This window comes from Cetorhinus maximus, chromosome 25 (genome assembly GCF_964194155.1).
Source record: "Cetorhinus maximus chromosome 25, sCetMax3.hap1.1, whole genome shotgun sequence".
Taxonomy (NCBI): Eukaryota; Metazoa; Chordata; class Chondrichthyes; order Lamniformes; family Cetorhinidae; genus Cetorhinus; species Cetorhinus maximus.
The window spans coordinates 36179976-36196957 of NC_135903.1; the positions used below are offsets into that span (position 1 = coordinate 36179976).

General features: G+C 43.0%; 1 protein-coding gene across 1 annotated transcript in view; it reads left to right on the plus strand.

Annotated features, from left to right (window-relative positions):
• myo1d (myosin 1D) overlaps window positions 1-16982 on the plus strand; it is a 595519-nt gene that overhangs the window by 344112 nt on the left and 234425 nt on the right. Inside the window, exons 17-18 of the mRNA XM_078529816.1 lie at window positions 4278-4501; window positions 12672-12816. Of these exons, the coding sequence (XP_078385942.1) occupies window positions 4278-4501; window positions 12672-12816 (369 nt within the window). The remainder of the gene's footprint in view (window positions 1-4277; window positions 4502-12671; window positions 12817-16982) is intronic.

Genomic DNA, 16982 nt, shown 5'->3' on the forward strand with positions numbered 1-16982 from the left:
TTGGTTTGAAGTTCCATTAACTGAAGGAATGGTTGTTATTCTACTTTTGATCCAGTGCTGTTTCTAAGCAATTCCAGGCTTAATGCATGAGGAGTGAGGCAGTGCTGGATTCCACATGCATTCTGCTGAAAACATTTCACTACATACAACCAACCAATTTTCTCCCCAATTCTTCCCTAGATTTTTCCATACTGAGCCAACACATCTATATGTAATTTAGCTACTGTGTTGAGTAAAGGTTAGCCTATATTGTTCTACACAAACTACTGTTACGATCCTGATAGAGACTGATAACTTAAAAGAAATTTGAACTTATGGTTGATAGCAAAAAGGATGACATAACAAGATTTCACGTTTTGAAAACTTTAACAACCAGACTAAAAGCACTTTGACTAAACATTATTTTTTGTAGGCAACTTCTACCTTAAACTAAGAACAGAACTTTCCCCTTTTACTTCTGACACAAATGAAAAGCCCACTTCACTGGTATACTTTGCACTGCCACTTAAGTAGTCATTCGATTTTCCCGGCACCAGTCCAAAGTAATTCTTAGCTCCTGAGGGTTTACTTCCTTTTCCGGTTGGTAACTTTTAGCCTTCACAGTAAGGGTTTTCCTGAAAATTTTCCCTCTAGCACAAGTTAGGTGAATCTTCCAGCCGTGTTTTAAACCACACAAATTTGGTCTTTTCGATCTGAGTGCAAGTTCCCATAACATTCCTACTGGATGAGCTATAGAGACTTTCAGCCTCTAGCTGCTCTCTCTCTCCCAGATCCTGGCAGACTGCCTTGTCTGTGAGTTTAATTGAAATTTTAGGAAAACCTGCAACCTGATCCTTCAATGGTTTCCTGAGGACTTTCAAAGCACATCTGGCATCATGAATCAACGAGTATCCCAGGTAGAAATGCTGATTTGCTATTCTTTAGACCCCCAACTCAATTCTATCTTGGAAGTAAATGGACAGTTTAAAGTATAACTGTTTTTGACCTGACACTCTCAACGCCTTCCTAGGACTTTGGAGACTACCAATCTAACCATGGTAAACACAGATGCTGCTGTCATTGTCTTCAACCGTGACCACCTTACACCACCTTTCCTGCAAAAACAACACTGGGCTCCTTTTAATCTTTAACAGCCATGTCAGCCAGACCTGTTCTTCGTTAAATTTCAGAGCAGGTCACATGACCCCTTCATTTCACAAAGTGAAGGCTTTGTATGTGTAAAATACCATAGAACCATAAAACACTATAGCACAGAAAAACAGGCCATTTGGCCCTTCTAGTCTGTGCCAAAATATTATTCCGCTAGTCCCATTGACCTGCACCCAGTCCATAACCCTCCAGACCTCTCCCATCCATGTATCTATCCAATTTATTCTTAAAACGTAAGAGTGAGCCCACGTTTACCACGTCAGATGGCAGCTCGTTCCACACTCCTACCACTCTCTGAGTGAAGAAGTGAAGAAATACATGCCTACATTGACACCAAGTCCTATACACCTACCACAACAGCAATAAAATACAGATTTGTGGTGGGGTTTGAAAACAATGTCTTCAGTCTTTCAATGTTGAGCTAGAAGAAATGGCAGCACATCCAAGGTTGGATGTCAGACACAGCAGTCTGATAATACAGGTAATGGAGAGGTTGAGGGGTGGTGCAGATGTAGAGGCGAATGTGGTTACTGTTTATCTGGATGCTAATCCCATGCCCACAAATGATAAACTGATATCTCCAAGGGACATAATATAAATGAGGAAGAAGAGGGGCACCAAGGTTAAACCCTTGGGAGACTACCCAGGTAACAATTCAATGACAGAAAGAGAAACCATTGCTGCAGGTGCTCTGGTTATGCTGCAGAGAAGACAAGGGGGATGTTGAGAGTTAATGCAACATTATCAGACTCTGAAACTTTGGTTAGGGCTGTTTTGGCAGGGATAGAAACCTGATTAGGGAGATTTACAAGATGTGTGGAAAATATGGGCACAGAATTTGAAAGTGATAATACATTTAAGAATGTTGGAGAAGAAAGGAAGATTAGAGGTGGATTGGTAGTTTGCAAGGACAGAGAGGCCGAAGGTGGATTTTTGAAGGGAGGCTTGATGATGCTTGGTTTTAAACAGAGGCTGATAGTAACCTGAAGAGAAGGTGCCACTTGCAACGTAAACCAGCGGAAAGGGAAATTGGACCATGAGCGGTTCAGTGTCAATAAGTTCAAGGGAACAGGAGGTGCGCCTCATGATGTGATGGGAGAGAAACCAGGGAAAGATTTAGGCTCAGGGTTTTCTGAAAGGTGGTAAATAGCAAAGGCAGCGTAAAGCATAGCCTCAATCTTAGTGGCAATAAAGTTCATGAGCTCCTTGAACATTTTGAAGGGGCACGGGAGAAAAGTTTATGGTGACGGTTGATGGAGAAAAGAATCTGGAGCTTTAGTCTCCAGGTTGAACCTGGAGTAGTGAGTGATTTTTGAGAAACGAGTGTGAGCTGCAATAGCACTTGATGTCATACAGCCAGACCTCATGCTGGATGACTAAACCTGCCTATATGCCAGATGCGCTCAAGTCTCTGTCCTTTAGACTTGAGGGAATAAAGTTGTGGACTATGCCCAGGAATGACAAGCCATGGGTGTTTTTCTTGGGGACAATGGCATCAAAGGTTGAGATTAAGGAGTGGCTCAGCAGATTATTGACTGCAGAAGTATCATGTCAAGTGGAGCCAGTAAGGAGTTTGAAAGTGACATTAAATGTGATTTGGAGGAGGAGAAGTTTTTCTGGAAGGGATGCAGGAGGAAGTGGGATTTGGAAGTGAGGGATGCAAGGAATTGGTCAGAGATGGTCCTGTTAGTGGCCAAGACCAAGGAAAGAGATTGAGAGGCCACAGGAGATGGCAAGTTTGAGTGGCCATGAGAGGAGGTATGTTGTTCAAATGAGCTAATGGTACAAAAGTAGTAGGGTGAGATCAAGGTGTGACTTGGTGATAGAGACCACTATGGACTGCAGCAGCTCAAGAAGGCAGCTCACCACCACCTTCTCAACAAATGCTCACAACCCATGAAAGAATAAAAAATTGGGAAAAAATACAAGCAAGCAAGGAGGCTCCAGTAAAGACCAAGGTCGCACAACCCATGAATCAAGTTTCAATCAAAGCTGTGGTGTAAGTGGACTCATCCACTATAATAAAAACAAAATATTGCGGATGCTGGAAATCCAAAACAAAAACAAAAATACCTGGAAAAACTCAGCAGGTCTGACAGCTTCTGCGGAGAGGAATACAGTTAACAATTTGAGTCCGAATGACTCTTCATCAGAACTAAGAAATATAGAAATGAGGCAGAATATAAGCTGGTTGAAGGGGGGTGGGACAGGTAGAGCTGGGTAGAGGGCCAGTGATAGGTGGAGGCAAAGAAGAGATTGCCAAAGATGTCATAGACAAAAGGACAAAGGGGTGTTGATGGTGGTGATATTAGCTGAGGAATGTGATTATGTTGTGAGTAGCAGGAGCCTTGTTTGTGAGTGAATAGATATTCTGGAGGGAAATGCAGACTGGTGAGGGTTGGTGATTGTTCATCTGCTGCCAGGGTCCAAAGGGGCAGTTGTGAATAAGGTGAGTGAGATTGGGCAGAGTTTGGTTAGGTTTGCACATTGAACAGGTAGGTCGGCAAAAGACGAGGATGGGCATTTGTATTTAAGATGTGGTTTCAAACCATTGATTCTCTAGACCTTGAATTCTTAATCATAGCGACTGCAAGAAGGTCGAATTTTTTAAAAAATATCAAGAGTCTGGAGGTTTAATTAACCCTCAGGCTTCTCAATGTCGAAGTTCTCCTAGAGGATGTTGACAGAGGTGCATTAATAAAGGCCAGAAATCAGATTACCTCAGTATTGCCAGTGATAGAATGGTTCAGGATAACCTTATGAGAAGAAAAATGTAAGGTAGAGAAATGTGCTTTTTTCCAATGGGGGAAAAGAATCTTTAATTTTTATCTGTCTGAATCAAGAAAGTTCTAACTTTGCTAAATGTAATCCATATGTGTACTGGAGAACCCAAGTAAGGATGGCAGGTAATCCACACAACATAGAAATTGCAGGTGATCAAGAACCTGCTGTTAAACAACGCTTACCAAGGCGTCCTTATAGTCAAATTTGGAATACAAGATTTTTGTATGTGCTTGGCTTAAACTACTTTATGACTATGATCGCTTGCACAGTTATCAGTTCTCTTTTAGGTATTTTGACGTATTTCTAGTTCATTCTCTGTAATTAAACAATCAATTCTTTTATAGGTCTGGAGAGGTACCATAGCTCGGCTTCGCTACAGACGTACCAGAGCTGTCTATATTATCATAAACCACTACAGAAAGTGCAAAGTGAAGTCTTATATCCGGGAGGTAGGGAGGCGCTTCCAGAATGTTGGTAGCATGAAGGATTATGGGAAACACGTGAAATGGCCGACTCCACCCAAGGTCCTGCGTAAATTTGAGGACACGTTGCAGTCTGTTTTTCAAAGGTAACTGACTAAGCATCGTTATGAGCACAATTTGGTAATCATGCCCCAATCTTTCAAATTCTTGCCATAATTTTTATATTATATCTTCAACTTGTTATAGTTTTGGATTTTCCCCCTTTTTCTGCACTTCCCTGCACTTTTTCTCATAGTCACAGGTAGATTCAGTTTTTATATGTAGATCAACCACTTATGGACCAAAACCTACTACTTTCATTTTCACTCTGTGCGTGGCGGTGTGCTCTGGCTTAACAAGTTATTATCCCTGAATCAACCATTTATTGCACAGAATACATAGGATGCCAACTATGTTCTGGCATCAGCTCAAGAAGACATTGTTCACTAGTTCAATGCCAACCATGCCAGTTCAATACTTACAGGCTAGAATATTAGGTTAGATTTCTTTCAGATTAAGTTGCATGCCAAATATAGTACAATACCTAAATTTTGAGAATGTGTGAGTGTGCAAAATTTTAAGAAAATCATGATCTAAAAAACTTATCAAAAGTTCAAGAAACACAATTGCATTAAAACAGTGCATATTTTAATATACAACTGTATATCATTGCTTTCCATAAGGAAGTCGGGGACAGTTCAAGGAAGAGAACATTCTAAAATGCAGCATCTTCTAGAACCAGTTTTAAGAGAAATGTAATTGTAAACTGAAATATGTAAAACTATTCAAACCAATAATGATTTGCACTGCAATAAAGCTTTTCTCCCTCAATTTTAATTTGGTAACACTGCAGTTGTGCACTTGAATCTCTTAAATGAGTGTTAAGCCTGTGAACCTTTTAGATATGTAGCATAGTGGAACAAAAGCCTAGTTTCTGCTAAGCTTGGAGTTTGGGCTCTGATGTTCTATTTATTCCCAGCTGTCTGATATTTCTCAACATCAAAAGCCATGTGTTCATCTCTCTGTAGCTTCTTTAAAAGCAGTGCATGAATACGGCAGGATGCCCTATCAGGTAACTACAGTTAACTCAAATTTGATTTGGTGATTTGGATTATTGTAAGGCATGAAAGTGTGTCATTTAAGCTATCAAAGCTAATTGTGGTTAAGCAACCAGAGGCCAATGAAGAAAGAGCTACAGATATTGATCTTTCACTTCAACCAACCCAAAATTCTGTTAAGAGATTTTCAGTTTGGCATCTAGGCCTTACTAAAAATTATTAGATAAGAACATAGGAACAGGAATAGGCTATTTTGCCTCTTGAGTCTGTTCCACCATTCAGTTAGATCATGGCTGATCTGCAGTTAAATCCATACACCTGCCTTTGCACCAAATCTCTTGATACATTTAGTTAACAGAAATTGACCGATCTCAGTTTTAAAATTAACAGTTGATCTAGTATTAATTGACATTTGTTAAAGGGAGTTCCAAATTTCAACTACCCTTTGGGTGAAGAAGTGTTTCCTAATATCATTCCTGAAAGGCCTGACTCTAATCTTTTGACTATGCCCCCTAGTCCTAGACTCCCCAACTAGTGTAAATATTTCTCCCTATCTACTTCATCTGTTCCCCTTAATACCTTGATAACTTCAATCAAATCAACCCTTAACCATCTAAATTCCAGGGAATATACCCTACTTTGTTTACTCTCTCCTCATAATATAACCCTCAGAGTCCAGTTCCAATCCCCTTGGAGACCAATAACTTTAAAAAAAAACATATGGATTGCACAGCGACTAGCAAAAAGAATTGCAGGACACGATTTCATGTTTTCAGACTTTTACTGTAACAAACCTGACTTAACAGGCAACTAATATGCCAAACCAATAAAAAGGCTACTTCCCCATTAACTAGTTAACACAGCCAAAGTGCTTTACGCTATGTTCCCAGCAGATATGTAGCGTGGCAGATTTAGTTCTGAGTTCCTCCCAGCTTTTCAGCAGGCTCCCTTCTCCCTGCCACGTTGGGACGAGTCTTCCTGTTTCCTTTGGACATCTTTCTCAGTCTTCTGTGTACCCCCAAACTGACTTTAAGCTGCAGGACCCACACCAGCAATTCCTTGTTTCTTAAATCTCCCCAAGTTCTATCCCTTCGAACAGAGAACCAGTTCTCACCAACAATCTACTTGGTGGCTTACAAAAAATGATCTTTTCTACTGCTTTTCATAACAGCAGCTGTTTCTGTCTCCCTCCTGTGTCTCTGCGTCTATCCAAAAAACCAAGTGCCTCTTTTTTGTGTCATTTGATTTCCAATAGATTTTGGCCTGGGCCTCTTTCCCCATGACACCAGATCTTATGGGCCTGTCTCCAGGTATGATCTCACCGTATCCCTATTTAGGACACTCTATTTCATTTTAAATTAAAGGAAAGATTTTAAAACATGACTATCTTATAAAATCTTGCATTCATAACAAGGTATCATGCACCATCAAAGCCATGGTTTTGTGTAGCTGAAGCATGCTTTGCATCCCCTTGTTCTTTGGATATAAAGGCCTTCTTTATTCTTTCATGGGATGCGGGCATCACAGGTTATCATCCCTAATTGCCAGGCCATTTCAGAGGGCATTTAAGAGTCAACGACAATGCTGTGGGCCTGGTGTTACATGTAGGCCAGACCAGGTAGGGACAGCAGATTTCCTTCCCTAAAAGACACTGGTGAACTAGATGGGTTTTTTTGACAATTGATGATGGTTTCGTGGTCACCACTACTGAGACTAACTTTCGATTCCAGATTTTTAATTTATTCCACCAGCTGCCGTGGTGGGATTTGAACCCATATTCCCAGAGCATTAGCATGGACCTCTGGATTATTAGTCTACTGACGTTACCACTACACCACCATCTCCCCCTCCATTAGTCTATTTGATTATTTTCTGTTGCTGTTCATGACATTTTAATGATTACGTACCTGGTCCCATATGTCTTTTCGAACCTCCACTGTTTCTGGGATTTCACCATTTAGATTTTTAAGTTCAAATTGGATGATCTCACACTTGCCTACACTGAAATCCATTTGCCAGTTTTTCCCATTCACTTAATGAAATAATATCACTTGGTAATTTTATGTTTCAATCTGCACTACTTCCAATATCACATACCTTTGTGCCAACAGCAAATTTGGTTGCATTCTTTCTATTCCATTATCTAAGTCGGTAACGAATGCAGTGAATAGCAGAGGCCCCAATACAGTTCCTTCTGAGATACCAATGGCTATATCCTGCCGATTAGAGTACCTACCTGCTATCCATACCCTCCATTTCATTCAGCGCAGTCAATTTTGTAAACAGGACATCCACTGGCATTCTGCTGTCCATTACTTTAGTCGCCTCTTCAAAAAATCCAATCAGATTTGTCAGGCATGGCCTATCCATTACAAACCCATGCAAATAAACATGCACCTCAGGCTCCAGGGAGAGAGACTTCACTAATAAAACTGCATAGACATTGAACCTGAGAAAGCTACCCGGAATTAAAAACACCAAATTGTAATAGTTGTATTGTATTCAACCACTACTGTGTTTCTTCCGTGAAACTGATGTTTTCTATTTAATCATCTTTTTAAAATTAATTTTCTCCCTTCCCTTTCCCCATGGGTGCTATAACATTAGTAATTAGTGGTCCCCATCATAAGCTACAAAAGTGGGAAAACAGTAGGCATTGTTTGGTGTCCAATTGCTCTTTAGTACCACACCAAAGGGTATTCAACAATAAGAGCATAAGAGAAGATCCCAACCCTGTCCATACTTGTAGTCTAATAATCAGGTACATTCATGCAGAAATCTCTAGAGACTGACTATCACAGAATCTTTACAGTGCAGAAGGAGATCATTTGGCCCATTGAGTCTGCACTGGCTCTCTGAAAGAGCATTCTACCTAGCCCCACTCCCCTGCCTTATCCCCGTAACCTTGCACATTCTTATTTTTCGGTTATCAATCCAATTCCATTTTGAATACCTCGATCGAACCTGCCTCCACCACCCTCTCAGGAAGTTTGTTCCAAACTCCAACCCTTGGCTTTTGGGTGAAAAAAACTTTCCTCACATCACTTTTACTCCTTTTGCCAATTATTTTGAATTTGTGCCCTCTAGTTCTTGATGCTCTCTTGAGTAGGAAGTTTCTCGCTATTTACCTTGTCGATACCGCTCAGGATCTTGAATAGCTCTATCAAGTCTCCTCTCAGCCTTCTTTTCTCCAAGAAAAACAGTCCCAACCTCTCCAATCTATCCTCATAGCTACGGTTCTTCATCTGGAATCATTCTTTTAAATCGCCTCTGCATTCTCTCACCAATGCCTTCACATCCTTCCTCAAGTATGGTGCCCAGAACTGGACGCAGTACTCCAGGTGAGGCCAAACTAGTGTCTTATACAAGTTCAATATGACCTCCTTGCACTTGTATTCAATGTCCCTATTAACAAAGCCTAAGACACTATACGCTTTATTAACTGCTCTCTCAACATGGCCTGCCATCTTCAATTACATATGTACATGTACACTGAGGTCCTTCTGTTCTTGCACCTCCTTTAGAGCTTCTCCCTTTTTTATATACCGTCTCTCCATATTCTTCCTGCGAAAATGAATCACCTCACACTTCTCTGCACTGAACTTTATCTGCCACTTGACTAAGTACAGAAACCCTAAGCAATTTTCACCTTTCCTACTAGGACATGTTGAGACCAATTGATTTACTGCTACAACAAAAACAAATAATGCTGGAAAAATCAGCAAGTCTGACAGTATCTGTGAAGAGAAAGACAAAGTTAATGTTTCAAGTCTGTATGACTCTTCTTCAGAGCTAAAGGGAAGTAGAAATGTGGTGAAATATAAAAGCAAAAAACTGCGGATGCTGGAAATCCAAAACAAAAACAAAAATATCTGGAAAAACTCAGCAGGTCTGGCAGCATCTGTGGAGAGGAGCACAGTTGACGTTTCAAGTCCACATGACCCTTCAACAGAACTAAGGAAAAGTGGAAAAGGGGTGAAATATAAGCTGGTTTAGGGGGTTGGGGGGGTGGGGGGAGGGGACAAGAAGAGCTGGATAGAGGGCCAGTGATGGGTGGAGATAACCAAAAGATGTCACAGACAAAAGGACAAAGAGGTGTTGAAGGTGGTGATATTATCTAAAGGAATGTGCTAATTAAGGGTGGAAAGCAGGACGAGCAAGGTACAGATAGCCCTAGTGGTGGTGGGGTGGGGGTGAAGGAATCGAGAAAGGCTAAAAGGTAGAGATAAAACAATGGATGGAAATACATTTAAAAATAACGGAAATAGGTGGGAAAAGAAAAATCTATATAAATTATTGGAAAAAACAAAAAGGAGGGGGAAAATCGGAAAGGGGGTGGGGATGGAGGAGAGAGTTCATGATCTAAAATTGTTGAATTCAATATTAAGTCCGGAAGGCTGTAAGGTGCCTAGTCGGAAGATGAGGTGCTGTTACTCCAGTTTGCGTTGAGCTTCACTGGAACAATGCAGCAGGCCAAGGACGGACATGTGGGCATGAGAGCAGGGTGGAGTGTTAAAATGGCAAGCGACAGGGAGGTCTGGGTCATGCTTGCGGACAGACCGAAGGTGTTCTGCAAAGCGGTCATCCAGTCTGCGTTTGGTCTCTCCAATGTAGAGGAAACCGCATTGGGAGCAACGAATGCAGTAGACTAAATTGAGGGAAGTGCAAGTGAAATGCTGCTTCACTTGAAATGTGTGTTTGAGCCCTTGGACGGTGAGGAGAGGGGAAGTAAAGGGGCAGGTGTTGCATCTTCTGCGGTTGCATGGGAAGGTGCCGTGGGAGGGGGTTGAGGTGTAGGGGGTGATGGAGGAGTGGACCAGGGTGTCACGGAGGGAACGATCCCTGCAGAATGCCGCCAGGTGTGGTGAAATATTTACTGTTCAAGGCGGGGTGGAACAGGTGAAGCTGAATAGAAGGCCAGCGATAAGTGGAGGCAAAGGAGAGAGTGCGAAAGATGTCAAAAACAAAAGGTCAAAGGGTTGTTAATAGCGGTGGTAGTGGCTAAAGGAGGTGCTAATGGTGGCACTAAGAGTGGAAAGCAGAATGTGATAATGGCAGGACCAGGGTAAGCACTCTGGAAAGTGACAGATGTCCCTAATGGGGGTGGGGTAGGGGCAGGGGACGGTGGTGGGAAAAAAGATCAAAAAGGCTAAAAGCTGGGGATAAAACAATGAATAAAAATGGAAATAAATTAAAAAATAATAATAATGAAAATAAATGGGGGGAAAATAAATAAATAAAAATGAATATAGACAAAAGGGGGGGATCAAAAAGGGGTGGGGATGGAGGAGAGAGTTCATGGTCTGAAGTTGTTGAACTCAATATTCAGTCCGGAAGACTGTAAAGTGCCTAATCAGAAGATGAGGTGCTGTTCCTCCAGTTTGCATTGAGCTTCACTGGAACATTGCAGCAGGCCAAGGTTGGACACGTGGGCAGGATGGTGTGTTGAAATGGCAAGCGACAGGGAGGTCTGGGTCATGCTTGCGGACAGACCGAAGATGTTCCACAAAGCGGTCACCCAGTCTGCGTTTGGTCTCTCCAGTGTAGAGGAAACCGCATTGGGAGCAGCGAATGCAGTAGACCAAATTGAGGGAAGTGCAAGTGAATTGCTGCTTCACTTGAAAGGAGTGTTTGGGCCCTTGGACGGTGAAGAGGGGGGAAGTAAAGGGGCAGGTGTTGCACCTGCTGCGATTGCATGGGAAGGTGCCTTGGGAGGGGGTTGAGGTGTTGGGGGTGATGGAGGAGTGGACCAGGGTGCCCCGGAGGGAACGGTCCCTACAGAATGCTAACGGGGGTGGGGGGGGTTGAAGGGAAGATGTGTTTGATGGTGGCATCATGCTGGAGTTGGCGGAGGATGATCCTTCAAATGCGGAGGCTGATGGGGTGAAGGTGTGAGGGTAGAGGCACGGGAGATGGGTCGGACATGGTTGAGAGCCCTGTCACCCACTGTGGGTGGGAATCCTCGGATAAGAAAGAAGGAAGACATGTCAGAAGGAAGAAGGAAGGAAGCACTGTTTTGGAAAGTGGCATCATCGGAACAGATGCGGCGAAGGAACAGAGAGAATGGGATGGAGTCCTTACAGGAAGCAGGGTGTGAGGAGCTGTAGCCGAGGTAGCTGTGGGAGTCAGTGGGCTTGTAATGAATATTGGTGTACAGTGATTTACTGCTACCCTGACTTGAAATCAGTTAATTTAGCATTTACTGAGCATCAAAACTGGAGCTGTGTGGCTCAGCTGCTCAGTTTGTCATTCAGCAGATCCATAATTGGAAGATTATAATTTACCTTTCTTCAAGGAAACCCTGTTGAAAGTAGGGTTGTCATCTATTACCCAGTTGAAAACTAGTGATAGGTCGTAGCTCGAATTCTGATTTTTGTTTTCTAGCTGACAAAAATGTAACTGGGAATCATAGCTCACGAGAAATAAAGTGGAAAAACAATGGGCTTTATTTTGGTGTCCACTTTGCTCTTCAGATATGTTCAGTTAGCCTGTTCAAAAATACACTGTTTGGTTCAAAAATCAACCGGTGGCACCTATAACCATGAGCTGTAAATTGAGTTTATCCTCTACAATATAAGGCTGTTAATGCACATCCCAATATGATGTAACATCAATAGAAATAAAATGCTACGGATACTGGAGATCTAAAATGGAACCCGAAAGTGCTGAAAAAACTCAACAGATCTGGCAGCATCTATGGAGAGAGATGTCAGCTTCTTTAAACACAGCTACAACTCAATGAAAGCATTCTCAGGTCTTGTCAGAGAGTTGTGGGTTCAAGCCTCAGTCTAGAGTTTTGAACACACAATCTCGGTTGACACTCCAGCGCAGTGCTGAGGAGGTGCTGGACTTTTGGAGGTGCTGTCCTTCAGATGAGGCATTCAACCCCCTGCCCTCTGGGGTGGATGGAAAAGACTGCACAACATTGTTGTGAAGAAGAGGAGGGGAGTTCTCTCTGGTGTCCTGGCCAATTTTTATTCCCCAACTGACAGTACTTTAAAAATCATATTGTTTAGTTATTTATCCAATTCCTCTTTATGGGAGCCTGCTGTGTGGAAGTTAGTTTCTATGTTTCCTACATCACAACAGTGACTACACTTATTACTTCATTGGCTGTAAAATGCTTTGTCACATACTGAGACCTGAAAGAACGCTATGAAAGTGCCAGTCTTTCTTTACATTCAAACTAAAATTGTTTTCATTCCAATTCTGTTGATAGATGGAGAGCATATCAGCTGATTAAGAGTATCCCACCTGCCGACTTGCCACAGGTCAGAGCAAAAGTTGCAGCGGTGGAGAATCTCAGGGGTCAAAGGGGCGACCTGGGCCTACAGAGAAGCTGGGAGGGCAATTACCTGGCAACAGTGAGTAATAAAAATACTGCACTGGAGAAATCACAATGTCCGTTACCATGAGGCTGACTTCCTTGTTTATTCTGTATTGACCGCACCCTACTGTTTCCAAATCTTTACATTTCCAGTGAACATTTACAATCATTGTTGTTTATCCAAATGCAAGACTGAATGTCGTAAACTATATTGTCTTTTATAATAACTGGTGATGATGGTTTTCAATCCAGTAGGTAGGTTTTCAGTGTTAACTTCATGTACTTCCTGTTCAGGGGGTTCCTCATTAGGTATTTTCTAAATATTATCAATGCGATACATTGTCCCGGGAGCTCTGTGCAAAGGGGATCCACAGCAATCAGTTGAACTTGAGTATTATAAACAATTGTGCAGTCATTACAAGCTTTAACAGCTATAAAAGGATGCAGAGTGGGGAGCAATAGAAAACTCATTATCACTCTTAAATAAATTCTGATAACTCGTATTCCAGATTAATTAATCTAATAACATAACTAATCTAGTAATTTGAGATGTACTAAGAACTCACAAGGCAGTTTAACTTCATTGAATATTTGGAAAAAAAAGAACTTGAACATGCAGCAAATTTGGCATTGAGCACTGAATTTAGGGAACTAGCACTTGGTCACTTCACAAATCAGACAAGCATTTTGTCACCGCTAATCCATGGGTGACGAGAGACTAATAACCCTAATCAAGGAGGGAGAAGTACTTCCAGCTCCTATGTTAACTCACTGTGCAATAAATTTCACACCAGATGTGATGATTGTTGGCTCCATTGCCATATAGGTATGAGTTATGTTTTTTAAAAAGCATTTGTTATGTTTGCTCTTGAAAGGTCTCTTGTGCTCTTAGATTGTTCCAGGATACAGTTAACCTTGAATCTCCATGCCTGGGCGAAGCAAGAGGTCATTTTAGAGTGTAGGTTTCAGGCTTCTGTTTATGAGGAAAGACCAACTACGCCACTAAGTGCGAATCCTGTTCACTGGAAATATTCTAATTTATAAAACACTCTAATATGCCCCAGTAGCGGGTTAAACAAAATGATGCTGAGAAGATATTAAAATGGGGCCTGTTATGACCCTGTTCATAGTTCCACTCTAATGGCATGGTTAGATTCAAATAATGCAAAGGGGTCAGAATCACTCTTTGTAGAAATCCTGTGTAAATAACTCATTCTGCTCCAATTTCAAACCTTTCAAAATGGGGAATTGAGTTCATGTTCTGAGCAATTTAGTCCAAAACAACATCCCACTTGTCACTTCCTTTCAGGATCAATTTGATTTGACCTAGGCTAGTGCTGTGGGTGCAAGAGACAAATATTTCCGGTCCACATAGATTCCTTAAACATCCTTTTGAAGTTTACTCCAAATGTTTACGTGTTTACTCTGAAAGCTGTGGTAGCAATTTTGCACCGAACCTAATACAATATTGGAGATAAAAGCAAAAAACTGCGGATGCTGGAAATCCAAAACAAAAATAAAAATATCTGGAAAAACTCAACAGGTCTGGCAGCATCTGTGGAGAGGAACACAGTTAACATTTCGAGTCCGTATGACTCTTCAACACAACTAAGTAAAAATAGAAAAGAGGTGAAATATAAGCTGGTTTAAGGGGGCGGGGGTTAGAGCTGGATAGAGGGCCAAGGATAGGTGGAGATAGTCAAAAGATGTCATAGACAAAAGGACAAAGAGGTGTTGAAGGTGGTGATATTATCTAAGGAATGTGCTAATTAAGGGTAGAAAGCAGGACAAGCAAGGTACAGATAGCCCTAGTGGGGGTGGGGTGGGGTGAAGGAATCGAAATAGGCTAAAAGGTAGAGATAAAACAATGGATGCAAATACATTTTAAAATAACGGAAATAGGTGGGAAAAGAAAAATCTAGATAAATTATTGGGAAAAAAAGGGGGGGGGATCGGAAAGAGAGTGGAGATGGAGGAGAGAGTTCATGATCTAAAATTGTTGAACTCAATATTCAGTCCGGAAGGCTGTAAAGTGCCTAGTCGGAAGATGAGGTGCTGTTCCTCCAGTTTGCGTTGAGCTTCACTGGAACAATGCAGCAGGCCAACGACGGACATGTGGGCATGAGAGCAGGGTGGAGTGTTGAAATGGCAAGCGACAGGGAGGTCGGGGTCATGCTTGCGGACAGACTGAAGGTGTTCTGCAAAGCGGTCACCCAGTCTGCGTTTGGTCTCTCCAATGTAGAGGAAACTGCATTGGGAGCAACGAATGCAGTAGACTAAATTGAGGGAAGTGCAAGTGAAATGCTGCTTCACTTGAAAGGTGTGTTTGGGCCCTTGGACGGTAAGGAGGGGGGAAGTAAAGGGGCAGGTGTTGCACCTCCTGCGGTTGCATGGGAAGGTGCCGTGGGAGGGGATTGAGGTGGAGAGGGTGATGGAGGAGTGGACCAGGGTGTCCCGGAGGGAACGATCCCTGCGGAATGCTGCCGGGGTGGGTGAAGGGAAGGTGTGTTTGGTGGTGGCATCATGCTGGAGTTGGCTGAAATGGCGGAGGATGATCCTTTGAATGCGGACGCTGGTGGGGTGATAAGTGAGGACAAGAGGGACCCTATCATGTTTCTGGGAGGGAGAGGAAGGTGTAAGGGCGGATGCACGAGAGATGGGCTGGACACGGTTGAGGGCCCTGTCAACCACAGTGGGTGGAAAACCTCGGTTAAGGAACAAGGAAGACGTGCCAGAGGAACTGTTTTGGAAAGTGGCATCATCAAATCAGATGCGACGGAGCCCAATGAACTGAGAGAATGGGATGGAGTCCTTACAGGAAACGAGGGTGTGAGGAGCTGTGGTCGAGGTAGCTGTGGGAGTCGGTGGGCTTGTAATGAATATTGGTGGACAGTCTATCACCAGAAATTGAGACACAGAGGTCAAGGAAGGGAAGGGAAGTGTCAGTAATGGACCACGTGAAAATGATGGAGGGGTGGAAATTGGAAGCAAAATGAATAAATTTTTCCAGATCCAGACGAGAGCATGCAGCGACACCGAAGCAGTCATCGATGTACCGGAGAAAGAGTTGTGGGAGGGGGCCTGAGTAGGACTGGAACAAGGAATGTTCGACATACCCCATAAAGAGACAGGCATAACTGGGGCCCATGCGGGTACCCATAGCCACACCTTTTATTTGGAAGAAGTGGGAGGAGTTTAAGGAGAAATTGTTCAGTGAGAGAACAAGTTCAGCCAGACAGAGGAGAGTAGTGTTGGATGGGGATTGTTCGGGCCTCTGTTCGAGGAAGAAGCGGAGAGCCATCAGACCATCCCAGTGGGGGAATGGAGGTGTAGAGGGATTGGACGTCCATGGTGAAGAGAAGGCGGTTGGGGCCAGGGAACTGGAAATTGTTGATATGATGTAGGGTGTCAGAGGAATCACGGATGTAGGTGGGAAGGGACTGGACAAGGGGAGAGAGAATGGAGTCACGATAGCAAGAAATGAGTTCCGTGGGGCAGGAACAGGCTGACACGATCGGTCTGCCGGGACAGTTCTGTTTGTGGATTTTGGGTAGGAGGTAGAAGTGGGCCGTCCGAGGTTGGGAGACTATCAGGTTGGAAGCCGTGGAAGGAAGATGTCCAGAGGAGATGAGGTCATTAACAGCCCTGGAAACAATGGCATGATGTTCAGTGGTGGGGTCATGGTCCAGGGGGAGGTAGGAGGAAGTGTCTGCGAGTTGACGCTCAGCTTCTGCGAGGTAGAGGTCAGTGCGCCAGACAACAACAGCACCACCCTTGTCAGCAGGTTTGATGACAATGTCAGGGTTGGACCTGAGAGAATGGAGGGCAGCAAGTTCAGAGAGAGACAGGTTAGTGTGGGTGAGCGGAGCAGAGAAATTGAGACGACTAATGTCACGCCGACAGTTCTCAATATTGGAGATTGTTTAGTCTATTTCAATAATTTTGTAATAAACAATATGATTAAATTGTGATAACTTTTTTTCCAAATTCTGTTTTATAAATGATATTTTCAACTTATCTGGGAGAAAAGATTTTTATATGGTGCAGCAGGGCTTCCGGCAGTAGGTGGTGATGGTGGGGGACAGAACCGAGCAGGGAAACTGGTCGGCCCCCTTGGGTCCCTCCGTGCAGGGAGCAGTGTCTTTCACAAGCTGAGGGGCAAAGCCAGATGCCATGAGGCGAGGGAGAAAGCAGCAAGGACAA